The 15,927-nt window shown below is 52.9% G+C and overlaps 1 protein-coding gene across 1 annotated transcript in view; it reads left to right on the forward strand.

Annotated features, from left to right (window-relative positions):
- LOXHD1 (lipoxygenase homology PLAT domains 1) overlaps positions 1-15,927 on the forward strand; it is a 149,029-nt gene that overhangs the window by 111,525 nt on the left and 21,577 nt on the right. The window contains exons 30-36 of the mRNA XM_069467841.1: positions 756-965; positions 1,104-1,239; positions 3,191-3,399; positions 4,123-4,308; positions 7,125-7,252; positions 13,114-13,231; positions 15,127-15,301. Coding sequence (XP_069323942.1) covers positions 756-965; positions 1,104-1,239; positions 3,191-3,399; positions 4,123-4,308; positions 7,125-7,252; positions 13,114-13,231; positions 15,127-15,301 — 1,162 coding nt within the window. The remainder of the gene's footprint in view (positions 1-755; positions 966-1,103; positions 1,240-3,190; positions 3,400-4,122; positions 4,309-7,124; positions 7,253-13,113; positions 13,232-15,126; positions 15,302-15,927) is intronic.

Here is a 15,927-nt window from a genome sequence, read left to right on the forward strand (position 1 = left end):
TCACTCAGGGTCACCTGTCCCCCTCCCCAAGCCCCATCCTTGGGCTCCTGCCTCCCACATTCAATCTCTGCCTTGGCTCCCCCTCACCCAAGGCCTAGAATCCACACCCCGCTGAGCTCTCCTCGAAGAATCAAGCACACAGAGTGCCCACTTGACTGAGGACAGAATCGGGGACACAGAGGAGGGTCTTACATCACAGCCCACAGCTGCTTGTTCCCTGCGCCCCTCCCCGCCTCCTCCCACCTGCTCTGCCAACTCCTCCTACTCACTCCTGGCTTTTCGGGAATTCCAAGCCCCCTCCGGTTATTCAGAATGTCACCTCTAGAAGCGCTTTTAGCTGCCACACCTGAACTCATCCCAATACTCACATAGCTAAGGACGTCTGACAAGCAAGACTGGCTGAGCAGTCACCATCTGCCACTGGCCATGGCATTTAAGTCCCACCCCCCCTCGCTCAGCTGTCAGGGTCCATCTTCCAAACACCCACGGGCTTCTCCCAAGAGAAGAGGAGTTTGGTGAAGGCAGTCTTCCCCATGGAGCCACACACGGGTGGACTGGGAGATGGGCCATCGTGGAGGTGAGGCCTTGGACCCCATGGCCAGTGTTAGGGCTGGGCACAGAGGATCCCAGCTAGGAAGGCCTGCTCAGCCCAGCAGTTTAGGGGGATGGAAGGTCCTGGAAGGATGGGGTTGAAGCGGGTTAATGGGGAGTGTGACCCCCACCTGAATCCCCACATCTGGGTCCCCACTCCCCAGGCTGACACCTTCATCATCGAGGCCGCTGACCTGGGTGTCATCTACAAGATCAAGCTCCGCCATGACAACACCAAGTGGTGCGCAGACTGGTATGTGGAGAAGGTGGAGATCTGGAACGACACCAACGAGGATGAGTTCCTGTTCCTGTGTGGGCGCTGGCTGTCCCTGAAGAAGGAAGACGGGCGGCTCGAGAGGCTCTTCTACGAGAAGGTGCGGTGAGGGGCCGTCACCCCCCCTTATATCTGGGGGAGGCTCAGCCATGGCCTGTCACTGCCCTTATATCTGGGGGAGGTGCCGTGGGGCAGGGGTGCTGGAGCTGTAACGGGTGGGTCATGCCCCTCCGGACAGGAGTACACCGGGGACCGCAGCAGCAACTGCAGCAGCCCCGCTGACTTCTGGGAGATCGCCCTGAGCTCCAAGATGGCTGACGTCGACATCAACACAGTGACGGGGCCCATGGCCGCCTACGTCCAGGAGGGCCCAGGTGAGCCGAGTAGGGAGCCCTTCAGAGGAGGAGCAGGCACATGGAAATGTTTTACAGCTATTCTTGGACAGGCCATCTTTTCGCCCCACCATCAATGATGATTTACGTCTAATGCTTTGTAATTTACACCGTTTTCAGACATATTGGGTATTTCATCTCCACAAAAACCCTCAAGGTGAGAGAGGGCAAGGATAAGCCATCTTTACAGATGGGGAGACAAAGGCTAAAGAGGACAGGATGATGATGTCCGTAATCCACTGATCCACCACCGGGCAGTTACATCATAGACTCTGCCCTCACACACTCTCAGGATATTGGCCTAGCTCAGAGGGCCTAGGACCACCAGGCGGAAATTGACAGCAACAGTGAACCTCCTTTGCATGTCAATAGTGCACCGTACGAAACACTCAGCCATGCAAACTTAAGCCATGATACGGTGTGTGGTGGGAAGAGGGGAAGAAGCCGTGAGCTGGTTGTTTGGAGACTGAAGTTCCATTTCTGGTTCTGACAATAAAACATGGGGCCTTGGACAAGTCAGTCTCTTGGCTTCAGTTTTATCCTCCTCCATAAAAAAAAAAAAATCGTAATTCCCTGGCAAGTTAATTTTGCCAACTGGATTTTTGAGATAAGGCAAATTTGTCTATTGAACGGTTAAATGCACCACCTTCCTATTCAGTTCTCTTAAACATGAGAGTGTGACAAATACACTGTCCCCCTCCAGGTGGATCTATGGAGTCAGGCAGAGAGAACGAATCTGCTCACACTTTACCTTCTCACTCTGTGACTAAGTGATAGGACCCCAAAAAAGTGCCTCTTGTTAAGCCCTAGGGACGTCTGTAGAATGACCCTCCTTGTAAGGGTAAAACAAGGCCATGTGCAGGTGCAAAAAACCGTGCAGATCACTCCAGCCAGGAAGGGCTGGTTTAGAAACTTTTCAAAGAGATAAAGACTGCATTACCTAAAATCCACTACACCAGGGCAGTGTCCCCCAAGCTGTGAAGGAAGATGAGCCAGGAAAAAGTGTTTCCAACTTGTACCAATCATTAACTGCAAGTGACAGAGACTTGGACATAATGACTTAAAATAATAGGAATTTTTCTGTTTTCTTACATAAAAGTTCAAGGTTCCTTCAACCTGGTCACTCTGGCAACCTTATGAGTAGCTTTTCATCTTGAAGGTTGCCCATGGTTCCAAGATATATGCTGGAGCTCCAGCCATCACATCCACATCCCAAGCAGAATGAGTGGAAGGTTAGGGGCAAAAGGGTACTCCTCCCAGTTGAGTCAGACCCTTTAAAAAAGATTTCCCCAGAAACTCACCCCACAATATCTGCTTACATATCATAACCACCCCTAGCTGCAAGGAGAGTGGATACTGGGTGGGCAACTAGATCTCTGTGGACACTATGTGAACAAGTTTCTAAGCTGATTAATCTAGTTTGTTTTCAAATTGAAAACAAACTTCTGTCTAGGAGTTTCATTTATGTTCCATATGTATTAATAAAACATTTTCATTGTTCTTCCCCAAATTCCTACTTTCTGTGGGACTTTGCTTTTGCCAACCTGGTTTTTGCTGACTGGGGTAAGCTTTTCAGGCGTCTAATCGCTGTACTTAGTGACAGGTTATTGTTTTCACCTTCTTCATGCGGCAGTGCTAACTGCAAGTAAGATCATTGGTCAAAGGGCATTCAGAAGCATGGCACTGCAAACAAGTACAAGATCGCACTCTCTGATCTTCATGTTGGGCATCACCAACTCCCCTATTCCTTGGGGAGCAGACCCTCCCCACAGATGACTCCCCAGTCTGAAAGGCTCATTGCAGTGTCTCTGAGCAGGGAGCGGAGATCAACTGAGGTCAGCCCCCTATAGGGGTTATTTCAAGCCTCTGAGCCCGCTAAGCGGTGCCCTCGTCCACCTGGCCCATTGCGAGGCTGGCCCGTGATCTCTTGCAGTTATTCCCTACTATGTGTCAGTCACTACTGGGAAGCACAAGGACGCGGCCACCGACAGCCGAGCCTTCATCCTACTCATTGGGGAGGAAGACGAGCGTAGCAACCGCATCTGGCTGGACTACCCCGGCGGGAAGAAGGGCTTCGACCGTGGCTCTGTGGAGGAGTTCTATGTGGCCGGCTTGGATGTGGGCATCATCAAGAAGATCGAGGTGCTGGCCCTCAGGGCCCCCAGGGAAGGAAGGAGCTGACCAGGACGTGGGTGGGAGGGGAAGTGGAGGGAGGGCAGAGTGACCCACCTGGAGCCCCCTCAGAGCAAGCAGCAAAGGAGGATGTCCACTGTCAACTAGCTGGGTGGCCCTGGGGGTTAGCTTTCTATTGCTGTGTGACAAATTACCACAAACCATGGATTATCGCACAGTGTCACGGGTCAGGAGTCCAGGTGTGAGTGAGCTGGCTGTACTTCTCAGTCTCATGGGGCTGAAATCAAGTTGCTTCTCTGAGGCTTGGGGTCCTCTTCGTGGCAGAATCACTTTTCTTGGGGTTGTAGGACTGAGGCCTTCAGTTCCCAGAACCCACCCACCATTCCCTGCCATGTGGCCCTCTCCAAAACCAGCCATTTGCTTGTTCAAGGCCAATGGGAGACAATTGCTTCTGCTTCAAATCTCTCTGACTTCACCATCTCTGATGCCTAGACCCCCTTTTAAAGGGCTCGCCTGATTAGGTCAGACCCACCCAGATGGTCTTCTGATTAAGTCAAAGTCATCTGATTAGAGGCCTTGACGATACCTGCAAAACCCCTTCACCTTCACGAGAGGGACTCGGCCAGTGGGTGCACGGTGCCCTGGAAGGAGGCACCGAGGGAGGAGCTGAGCAGGGAGGACTTCTTCTGGGCTGTGTCCAGGTCCTCACAGGTCTGGTGTGTCCCCTTCCAGCTGGGCCATGACGGGGCCTCCCCCGAGAGCTGCTGGCTGGTGGAGGAGCTGTGCTTGGCGGTGCCCACCCAGGGCACCAAGTACACGTTGCGCTGCAACTGCTGGCTCGCCAAGGACCGAGGCGATGGCATCACCTCCCGTGTCTTTGACCTTCTGGATGCCATGGTGGTGAACATCGGGGTGAAGGTAGGGAACACTGTGAGTGTGCATTGCACGGCCAGGACAGTGCAGGCTGGGGTGGGAGCAACAGCGAGACAGAAGTGGGGGAAGTGGGGGAAGTGGGAAGTGGGGGAAGCAGGAAGTGGGCGTCGTCAGTGGCTGCAGCCTGGTGTGCTGGCTAGACGTGCTGTGCCAGGGGCCAGAGACTGAACTCTCTTCTGGTCTGCTGCTGTGTGACCTTGGACAAGTCACCTGGCTCCTCTGGGCCTTGCTTTTCTCATACACTGCGTATGAAAATAATGCTTCCCAGCTACTCATGGCTCGTTCCTGGTGAGATCTAATGAGATCGCAGTTTGTAAAGAGCTTTGCAAGGTAGCAGCTCTACACAGACAGGCAGGCTCGTTATTCTACAGAGGATGCTCCATCAGTGGCAGTGGGATGGTGATGGTGATGGGGAAAGAGGGCATCTGGGACACTGTCAGCCTCTGGGTCTCACAGCGCAGCCAGTGCTGTGCACACGAGACCCTCCTTAACCGGAAAAGCCTAGAAGACAGGAGTTCTGAGCTCCGGTCCCGGCTCCACCTCTAAGTGGCCACATGATCTGGGACAAGTTACATAAACTCACAGGTCAGTCCGGGCAGGAGCCAGGATGCCTGGTGTTGGGGCCCAAGGACACACAGCCAGTTGGTGGCCCAGAGGCCTCAAGTTCACCTGATCCTGTAGGATCTTTCTCTCTCATGGCTGTGGAGTCAACAAGGCCCCAGCCTTTATCTCTGTTCCTGAATCCAAACCAGTGGGCTCCTCAGTTTAGATCAGAAGCTGTCCCACAAAGGTGAGAAGCAGCCACCTGGACCTGGTGTGCCTGCCTCTGCCATATATGGAAACACAAGGAGGGGCTGAGTTCCGGGCTCTAAAACCCTTGACAGGCGGGAGTAGGGGAGGCTGCCCCTCGCCTGCTGGGGAGTCTGCGAGCAGCACTGTCCACAGCACAGACACCCTCCCCCACCCCAGACATCTCCCTCTGCGGCCAGATGGATGATGCAGGCGAGCGCACAATTCGCCCAGGGACCTCTGCCTGACCCAGTTCCCAGCCCGTGTGTGCCTGTGTGTGCCACCCCCCAGCACATGCATGCACCCCACGCAGGGCAGCTGCATCTCCCTCCGAGCCCTTTAGTCCAGGAAAATCCAGGTCCACACCCCTGTTATTCACGGTACAAAAGAACACAGGTTTGTCACTTTACAAAGAACTGCAGGGTTCTTTGGCTCGGCCATCTCTCCAGGACATCTGATATCAGACCAGAATTACAAGAACTCTGTTTCTGTCTCTTTTTGGAAACACACCTATTGCATAAAAAGAGACGTGCCTGTGTAAAGGGGAGCGATGGATGCAGAGAACACAGGAGTTGGCTGGACCAGCCCTCGGGGCCCGGTCTCCATGAGGCCGCCGAAGCGTTCGTTTTGATCATTCTATTTTTTTATGCCTGTCTGGATAAGAGCAAAAAAATGTCAAGCTCCGACTTTTGTTCAGCTTTTCTTGCCCATCACAAATGCCCTTGTTGGGTGGTCTGAGGGGGTTTTCCTGGTAAAGCAAGAATCTCTCCATCCATTCCCTCATCAAACACACCCTGAACTTCTCCTGTAGGATAGGCCCGCACATAACACTTCAAACCTTGCGGAGTCACGGCAAGGATTCTAGAAGCTGCAGGAAAAGCATGCAGCACGCACCAGGCACCGTGGCAGGGAGCGTGCCTGCTGCGATGAATAACTCGGGTTCTGAGTTCCGAGGTGGTAGGGACCAGGCCCCTGCACAAGTGCTAAGGGGATGTGGCAGCCGCGGGGAAGGGAAGGGCCAGGTGTGCTCAGAGCAGACAGTCAGCCTGGCCTTTCTTCCAACGTGTGTACCAGCCTCTCCCGAACCTTTAGACCTCGGCGCCAATCCACGGCACCTGGTGAGAGGGAATGCAGTGAGAATGCAGGAACAGAGAACATTCCAGAATATGGGGGTAGATGATGCCCCTTGCAGGCAGTCCACCCTGGGAAAGAGCAGGCTGCTCCCTCACCCTCCAGCAGAGACAAAGGGCACATGTCCTCTTCGCAGCAAAGCTCAGGCAAAACGGCAAAACCCCAGTCTAAAGTGAAAGTCACGTAAATAGGGGCTTGTCCCATTTTACAAGTGGTTGAGGCCAGTTCCCTTAAACGTCCCCCCAGTGGTACTCCTCACTCACAGACCTCACGGTGTATGCTGGCTGTGGCACTAAGGGGACAGACACCCAGACCTGCTGCTGCTGGTGCTACTGGTGCTGGAGGCTGTACGCGTGGCCGTGGCAGGCCCAGCGCCAGGCACCAATGCGACCGTCTGCAGCTCTCACGCTGGGCAGTGCGGTTCATCCCTATTCCACTGCAGGGGAGCGGAGACCCGCCAGGGCAGGTGTCTGCCTGGGGTTGTCAACCAGCAGGTGGCAGATCTGGGACTCACACGGAGCTCTGGATGGCTCCAAAAGCCACTGTCCTGCCACCACGCACTGCTAGCGTGGCTGGACTCAGGCTGGGATTTGACTTACAAAGAATGGATCTGTGGACGCTGGGGCTCTTGGTCGTGTTTCTATTGCACTGCACACTCGCTGTCAGAAACTGAACTCCTCTCCCACGCCGACTGGGCACAGTGGGGGACATAAGAGAAGGAGGAGGCCCGACCTGCTGTCCAGACATTTACAGTCAAATGGGGGAGGACTCTTTTCAGAGCCACAGAACTTGGAGTGCGTGTCTGCTTTCTCTGGTGAGACTGAGGCCGGCCGAGTGGGGTTGGGGAGTGGTGCCAAGGACCCGCATCCCTCCCATGGCAGGTGCTCTACGAAATGACCGTGTGGACAGGGGACGTGGTTGGCGGGGGCACTGACTCCAACATCTTTATGACCCTCTACGGCATCAACGGGAGCACAGAGGAGGTACAGCTGGACAAAAAGAAAGCCAGGTACCTGGAGGCGGCCCCTGTTCCTCACCCCTCCTCCCACGTGACCTTGTGCCTCTGCCCCACCCTGCCTGCCGCCACCCCCTGCACCAGGGGCCTTCCAGCCTCCACACCTTTGTCCATTCTGTCTCCATACCCTTCCCTTCCAAGGGCCAACTCAAATCTACCTCCTCCAGAGAGGCTTCCTTGATCACCTCAGCCCCCAGCAAGTCCTTCCTTTCCTCTTTCTCTCATTTGGTCACTCGACAATGTTTATTGTGAGGTCTGTAGATTAGCGGTTGATGGTATTGTATCACTGTTAATTTCCTGGTTTCGTTAATGGTACTATGGTAATGTGAGAGGTTGACCTTAGGGGAAGCTGGATGAGGGGTACACGGAAGCTCTGTTCTATTTCTTCAACTTTTCTGAGTCTAAAATGATTGCAAAAGAAAAAGCCATCAATTTTCAAAACATTAAAAAAGTGAGTGAACACCTAGTGTATGCCAGGCACTGATTCAGGCACTGGAGAGATCGTGCAACCAGGGACACAAGGTACCCACAGAGCTCAACACCCAAGGAGAACGACAGCAGCAACACTAACATTTATGTGGGTTGGTTTTAGCCAAGCGTTGTTGTAAGCCATGTATTGACACCCCAGTCCTTTCCACAACTCTGTGGGTACTATTATTATTAATATCATCCCCATTTTACAGGTGAGAAAGATGAGGTGCAGCAAGGTAGAGTCATAATGCTCAATGTCCCACGTCCAGTACACTGGCACCGGGACTGCACCCAGATGGTCCCCAGTCCCAAGCATTAGGTTCTACCACCTCTTAAAAGAGTGATTAGTGGTGACAGTAAAGGAGCTGTCCTGTAGTATGTACTGTCTGTGCCTCCATTGCATCCCCAGTTTAGACAATCCTGGGTTTGGCTGGTTTTCCATGTTCAACCATTGTCCCCTAAACATCCTTGGCGCCTGACATCTTAAGAACCAGAGGGGGAGACTCAGAGCCTAAGCTGAGGGTCTATAAAACCTACCCATAGGCCAAGCACAGTGGCTCATGCCTGTTATCCTAGCACTCTGGGAGTCTGAGGCGGGAGGATCACTTGAGCTCAGGAGTTCGAGACCACCCTGAACAAGAGCAAGACCCCGTCTCTACTAAAAATAGAAAAATTAGCTGGATGTGATGACATGTGCTTGTAGTCCCAACTACTCAGGCGGCTAAGGCAGGAGGATCACCTGAGCCCAGGAGTTTGGGGTTGCTGTGAGCTAGGCTGACACCACAGCAATCTACTTAGGGCAACAGAGTGATTGATCTCTCTCAAAAAATAAAATAAAAAAATAAAATAAAATAAATAAAACCCACCATAGCCACTTGCTCTGAACCCACAGCACCCCTTCCCCCAGCAGGAGGGCAGGATCCAGGTGGCTTCCTCTCTGGCCCCCTCACAGCTCCTAGCTCTGGCCCTGCACGTAGTGGGCACTCTGTGAGTACTTCCGATGGTGGTGATGGTGAGGGTGGTTCCCAGCACGGTGAGGATGGTGGTATTGGAGGTGATGATGGTAGAGGTGATGGTGATGATGGGGATGAAGGTGATGATGGGATGAGGATACTGAAGCTCTCAAGGACCAGGCAGGGGTTTCTCTTCATGGCCAGGGCAGCTCATGAGAGCCGGAGCTTTGCCCGTGCTACACAGCTCATCCTGGGGGTCTGATGAGAACAGTTTTTGCCTGCCTTCTCTTAGCACTTCTGCTCTCATTATGTACCTTCCATTTCCTCCTGGAATTCTTCCCAGATCAACTAGCCACGGTGATATAACAATAAGGGCTCACACTTCCTAAACACTTGCTCCATGCCGGGCCCTGTGCTAAGTGCTTCTTAATATATATTAACTCATATCACCCTGTTAGTGTGCTCTCTTATCCTTGCCACTTCACAAATAAAGTGCCTGAGACACAGAGAGGTGAAGTAACTTTCCCAAGATCACACAGCTAGAAAGTAGGGATTTGAACTTAGGCAGTTGAGGAAATAAAGGAAGTCGGAATGAGAGGCTATGGATTGTGAGCTTGCTCTAGCAAAAAAGTTAGGCACCGTCTGGTGTGGTAGAGTCTCGAAGGCTGGCAGGAGAGTGGGAAAACTTTATAGTGGAGCATTATTTTTAGAATGGTAAAGCGGGAGGTGAGTTAGCTAGAATCAGGGCATCTCATGTGCTTGGATGGGCAGCATCCAGGCATTTCTCTGGTTGGTCCTGAGTTGGGAGCAGGGACAATACAGGGAAGCTGGCAGTCATTGCTTAAGTCCCGACCATTCTGGGGCAATTGCTGTAGAGGCTGTGGTTTCCTGGGCTGGTCGCTGCAGAGGTTGTGGATTGGAGTTCTATTATGATACATGGTCTGGCTGTTGTCCACTTGCTTATTCAGTCTCTCATAGTCTTCACCTCTATACTCTGACTCTAATTTCCACCCAACTCCAAATTCCTGGATTTTCTCTGATCACTTATCCCACACCTACATTCCACCTTATTTGCCAGATATACAAGGTTTAATTGCTGGTGGGAGAGACAGACATCTCATTTCTCAGAGTATCTAAATTCCAAAAGTGTTGCTTGAAAATTGCATCATTATAAACACAACCATATTGCAAATGCTTCAAGGCACCTTGTTAGTTGAAGGATTGTTTTTCTGAGTAAAGATTTATTTTGTGAGGAGAGCCATCATTTCTTAATTGCTCTAGTTTGCAAGCTCAGAGCTCTTACCCAGGGCGTGTTTTGCTTTTCTTATTTGCATGTGGCTGCATGTTTTGCCTGTGTCTTGGAGCCCTTGTTATGGGTGTCTGCATCTTGACTAGGGGACTGGGATGGAAAGACCCACTGGGCATGTGTCGTGGGCACAGCTTGGTATTGTGCAAGGTGATGCTTTCCCCAAGAAACTGTGCATGATGAGGAGGAGGCTGCGACATGCACACAGAAGGCACTGCAGGGCTTTCCTGCTGCCGTGCTCCAGCATATTGTCTTCAGGTGCTGTTCCCAGAGGCCAAAGCCTCATACCGCCACTCCCCAGCGTAGTTCCCCAACTTCTCAGGGAAAGTTGCCACTTCAGGGACAGTGTTCTGGTAAACTAGTTCACACTGAGATGCTATCAATTAATGTGGCATTCAAAAAAGATGGTGCCCTAAAAGGTAATACTCAAACTCAAGGAATGAGTCTCTAACGGTGGAATCTGAGGCAATCGGTGTCCAGTGGGTGTACAGGCTATATTTAGACAATGGGATGTGGCTGTGGTTTGTTCGCTGCCATTGCTGCATGTGTTCCACTGAGGAGCCTGGAGCAGAGAGGATCTGGTGGCTTGTTGCCAAGGAGTGGGGAGAGGGACAGCAGAGGTTTGTTAGCCAGAACTCCACAATCAGTTCTGGTGGCAGAACTCAATATAACAAGAATTTGCCAAGAGCTGGCCATGGCTGTCCTGAAGGGAAAAGAGCTGTTCAGGGGATCGTGGGGCTGCAATGGAGCCCACAGAGCATGGGCTCAATGGCCTTGGCTATGGGGACCCCCAGACTGGAAGGAGGTTGGCCTAGAAATGAAACTAAGGCTGAATCTCTAACCCTGGCCAGTCCTGACAGCCCCAGCCATGCCCCTAAGATGCCACAGAAGCAAACTGCCTGAGCAGCTGCCCACCAGCTGGGCTTGGGCCCCACACTATTTGTCCCCATCTGCCAGCCAGCCCCTTCCCAGAATCCCTACCCGCAGCCCTTCCCTGGCTTCTCAGCAATGCCTAAAATCCATTAAGAAGTTGCCCTTCCCACCTAAGGCTGGGCTCAGTCAGAGGGACCAGTCGGGGAGTGGGTGGTGGGCCCTTTCCCGAGGACAGCCTTTCTCGGTGGGTAGGGAGCAGAAGGGAACCAGAGAAGGAAGGAAGAGAGGGGCAGCTAGAGGTGGCCCTCCCAGACATCACCCTTTGGCTGCTGAACAGAGGCCCGTTTGGGGAGAAAAGCGGTGCAAACCTGGGGTGACTTCCACAGCTCTGTCCCTCTGGGCCGGGGCGGGACCTGGATCAAAGGCTGGCACTGCTCCGGTGGTGGCCCCGCAGTGTGGGGGTCTTACTGCATGTCCACTGAGGGGTCTGGAGGGGTGTGGAGCAGCAGGAAGGATGTGGCTGGTGAGTCCCGGAGGACCGAAGGACCGGTGAGGCTTTCCTTTTGCATACGGACGTTCCACCCCAACGGGAGGTTGTTCATCCAGGTGAACTAGAGATTACACGGCAAGAAAGGGGTGAGGGGCAAATGTAATCTACTTTTCAGTCTTCTAGAAGAAAAGCTTGTTTCTCCTCCCCACTTCCTTACCCACCTGTCCCACCATAAAATCTCCATAAAATGAAGATACTTGGCTAAAATTCAAAGGGTGAAAATTAAAGAGGCATCGGAAGGAAGGAATTCTAAAGCTCTTTTGATCTGCAAAACTGTGCTCCTGGCAAGAGTAAGGAATTGAAAGATGATTTGAGAGAAGCTCAGTGTGTGACATGAGAGTGATATGAGCACCTCCTCGCAGTTTCCACATGACCAGAGGGAGCAGGAGGGGGTGTGGCACAGACTTTAGGAGAACTTTTTCACTTCTGATCATTATAACATGCATGCAAGCAAGTTATCAAAAGGGATGAGGGCCCTGCTCCACCTTTAAGACTAGGCGTAGTTTTCTGTTTGCAGCATTTGCAGTCTCAGCTTCCATTGGCTGTGGCCTCTATTTTTAAATATGTCTGGTTTTCAAGGCAGCATAACAATTGCCATGCACAGCCATATCTCAGCGCCACCTGCAATACCCTGAGGGGCTTATCAGCAGTATGATCTGGAATCAGTCAGCAGTCAGGCAATCAGTCAGCATTGAAGGTCGCATTGTGCATGCAGCACTCTGGGAAGAGCAGTAAGGAATAAAGATAGAGCATCCCTGGGATGATGAGGTCATTCCACAGAAAAATAATAATAGCAACAAAAGCAGCATTACCTTCTATTTGCTTACCACTTTACAGTTCTCAGTAGAGTTGCCCAATCCAGGCCACCTGTGTTCAGTTTTGCAGATTGCAAATAAAAAAATGTGAATGATGACATCTAGAGTTGTACAGTGCACAACCCGCCCCACCATTCATGGTGGCCCTGTCACTCATCAAATCTCATGTAAAGCTTTTTAAGTATAGAATTCTTTATGTATTTTAAGTTGATTTCACAACCATTTGGTCCTTGTGACAGTTTTGTGAAATTGCAGGGCCAGTGTCATTCTCCCCAGACTACAGCTGAGAAAACCAAGTTCCATAGTGGAGTTGGGACTGTTTTAAGTAACTAGCAGAATCAGATTAAAACCTAGAACTGGGCCGGGTGCAGTGGCTCACACCTGTAATCCTAGCACCTGGGAGGCCGAGGTGGGAGGATTGCTTGAGGTCAGGAGTTCGAGACCAGCCTGAGCAAGAGTGAGACTCCATCTCTACTAAAAATAGAAAAATTATCTGGGCGTGGTGGCACGTGCCTGTAGGCCCAGCTACTCAGGAGGCTGAGGCAGGAGAATTGCTTGAGCCCAGGACTCTGGTTGAAGTTGCTGTGAGCTAGGCTGATGCCACGGCACTCTAGCCAAGGTGTCAGAATGAGACTCGGTCTCAAAAAATAAATAATAATAATTTAAAAAGAGCCTAGAACTGGTAGGTCTTGGTTCAGGGCCATTTCTAGCAGCCAAACTCACTTAACCCAGCCTTTCAGGAAACATCTGGCTGCAAGGGATGGGCTGCCGGGGAGTCGCTGGGTACAGGCCTCACCTTCTCTCCTCACCCCAGATCTGGAGCCTGGCCTAGCCCAGCCCTCCCCATGGCCAGCTTCCCTCTTCACGCCTCTCCTCTCCACCATCAGGTTTGAGCGGGAGCAGAACGACACCTTCATCATGGAGATCCTGGACATCGCTCCATTCACCAAGATGCGGATCCGAATCGATGGCCTGGGCAGCCGGCCCGAGTGGTTTCTGGAGAGGGTAGACTGTCTGGGCCCCTCTTCCTCCCAGCCTGCACCCCGTTCTCCCTGTGCCGTTGGTTTGCCAGTGGACCTTGTTAAAGTGCAGATGTCACTATAGAGGGTCATACTATGAACCCCGCCCATATAATCAATATGCCCTTTGGCATGAATTTTTATTTATTTGTGTCCAGTGAGAACTGAGTCAACTGTCAGAGAATTCAGCATGACCTGGCAACGTAACAGGGACAGAGACCCGAGTAAGGGGAGGCGTGGGTCGGGCTTCCTCGAGGACGTGAGCCGGGAGGATTGAGAGGAGAGCAGCAGAAGCGGGGACGGAGAGAGGCTGCCAGGGTGGGAGCCTCAGGCAGAGTAGGCAGGGTGGCAGGGGAGCCGTGGGTGCCCCTGTGATCGCACAGTCAGGCGACTTCCTCCTTTTCCATCATAGGCCTCCACCCTCTCTGTGGTGGGGGGCGGGGGGAGCAGGGGGGAGTCTGATCCTGGCCTCAGTGGCCTGGCTGGAGGCCTGGACCCCTGGGCTCTCAGATGGACCGAAACCAGCCTTGGGGCCGGGATGCTGGGCTCTTCAAGGAGCAGCGGCAGCATGAGATTTCTCAGCTCTGCCTCCACCCTCCCCTCTCCCCAGAACACGTGTGCACACATACACACACATGGCCACAGACTCAGTTTCCACCAATAAACGAAGGCAGCGGCTCCTTCTCAGGACCTCTCTTCTGTGGTCTCCTCACCTTCCCCACCCTCAGGGCCCCGTGCCTCCAGCCTGCCCACAGGAGTCACTAACACTCGCAGTTCTGGAGTGGACAGGGGCTTCCCAGAGCATGTGCCAAGTGGGATACGTTCTGATAGCAACTCATATGATGGTAGGAGGCCCATGCTAAGTGTGGCCCCAAAGCTGGAGGCCCCTGGCAATGGCTGTGATGACAAAGGTGACAGCCCTGCAAGCACGGCTTCTGTGTCACACAGGGCCCTGGGGACTCCAACACGTGTGGTGCTGGTGTTGTGCCTGCCTTCCTTGTGCCATGTGTACTAGAGATCTCAGCAGCCATAACAAAGTACCGCAGACTGGGGGCTTAGAACAACAGACGTTTATTATCACCTTACTGTCGTGGAGGGCAGAAGTCCAAGATCAAGGTGTCGGCAGGGCCACGCTCCTCTCCCTAACTTCTGGTAGTCCCTTGACTCGTGGTGGCATCACGCCAGTCCCCACACGGCGTTCTCCTGTGTGCGTGTCTGGCATGAGGTATAAGAACACCGCTCATGTTGGATTGGGGCATACCCGAATGACCTCATCTTAACTATTACATCTGTAACAACCCATTTCTAAATAAGATCACATTCTGAGGGACTGGGTTAGGACTCCAATATATGAATTTGTCAGGGGGAGGGGGACAAAATTAAACCCATAACATGAAGCCTCAGCTCCCCTGCCCGAGTCAGTCCACACCACCCCCATCCCCCGAAGGCCATCTGCCCTGAGTCCCCTCAGGCTCCTCCTCCCCTGTTCAGCCATTAGCAGATTTTTCTTGAGCCAACAATATGGTGCCCACACCAAAGGCCATCTGGCAGACATCAGTCCCTGCTCTCAGGTACTTGTGCCTGACAGTGGCTTGGGTGGCCCATTTTTCCTCCACTCATTCAGCAAATATGTCTTATACACCATGAGAGGCAGCTCTCAGTAAATGTTTTTAGATGAGTTACCCATTTCCAAATCCCCAAGCTAGGGCAAGGCACACAGGACAGGGTCTTTGTCCTGGAAAGGGCCCTTTCCACAGTCTTTGAGTCTGGGTCACGAGCACGTGTCTCGGGTGGCTGGGGTTCAGCAGAGGGGGCTGCACGGGTGAGTGGGGGCTGGTGGAGGTGAGGGAGGACGTCCCCACAGGGCTCCCTCTCCCCCAGATCCTTCTGAAGAACATGAACACCGGAGACCTGACCATGTTCTACTACGGAGACTGGCTGTCCCAGCGGAAGGGCAAGAAGACGCTGGTGTGCGAGATGTGCGCCGTCATCGACGGGGAGGAGATGATGGAGTGGACTTCCTACACTGTCTCGGTTAAGACCAGCGACATCCTGGGTGGGTCGGGGGTCCCTCCCACTGCCTTTGCCCTCCCCCCGCCCCAAATTCTGGCGCAAGTCCTGGTTTCCAGCCAGGGCATTTTCTTCAGATGTCCTTCCAACAGCTGGTCCACCCAAGTCCCTTCCACAGCGTGTCACTTCCTATCTGGACAAAGCACCTCCTTCCAGTGACTGAACAGGTCCTTCCATCTCTCTCAGGAGAGTGGGGAGAACACTGGCGGGGAGGGTGGTCACACTTTTAAATATGGGATGAGAGCTCGACTCAGGGCCCTTCCATCTTCCTGCTGCTGCCTGACGCCCCTCACCTAAGTACCGTGCACGTCAGGTGCCCCCAGGTCCCCTCCCACACCTGTGTGCCATCTGCTCTGTGCCAGCTTTGGCCTTGGGCGTTAGGGTAGAAATATGACCCCCGGACCTTTGCAGATCTGACATTCTAGTGGAGCAACCCCAGAGCAGTGGAGTGAGGTTCTGACATATGTCGGCCCAGGTGCTGCTGGGAACCCAGAGGAGGGCACCTTGCCTACCTGGGGAGCAAGGGCAAGGGTCACGGAGGGCTTCCAAGAGGCAATGCCAAAGTCAAGTCCAGAAAGACAAATAGAAGCCACTTAAGCAGACAGACATACA

This window comes from Eulemur rufifrons, chromosome 5 (assembly GCF_041146395.1).
Source record: "Eulemur rufifrons isolate Redbay chromosome 5, OSU_ERuf_1, whole genome shotgun sequence".
NCBI classification, from domain to species: domain Eukaryota; kingdom Metazoa; phylum Chordata; class Mammalia; order Primates; family Lemuridae; genus Eulemur; species Eulemur rufifrons.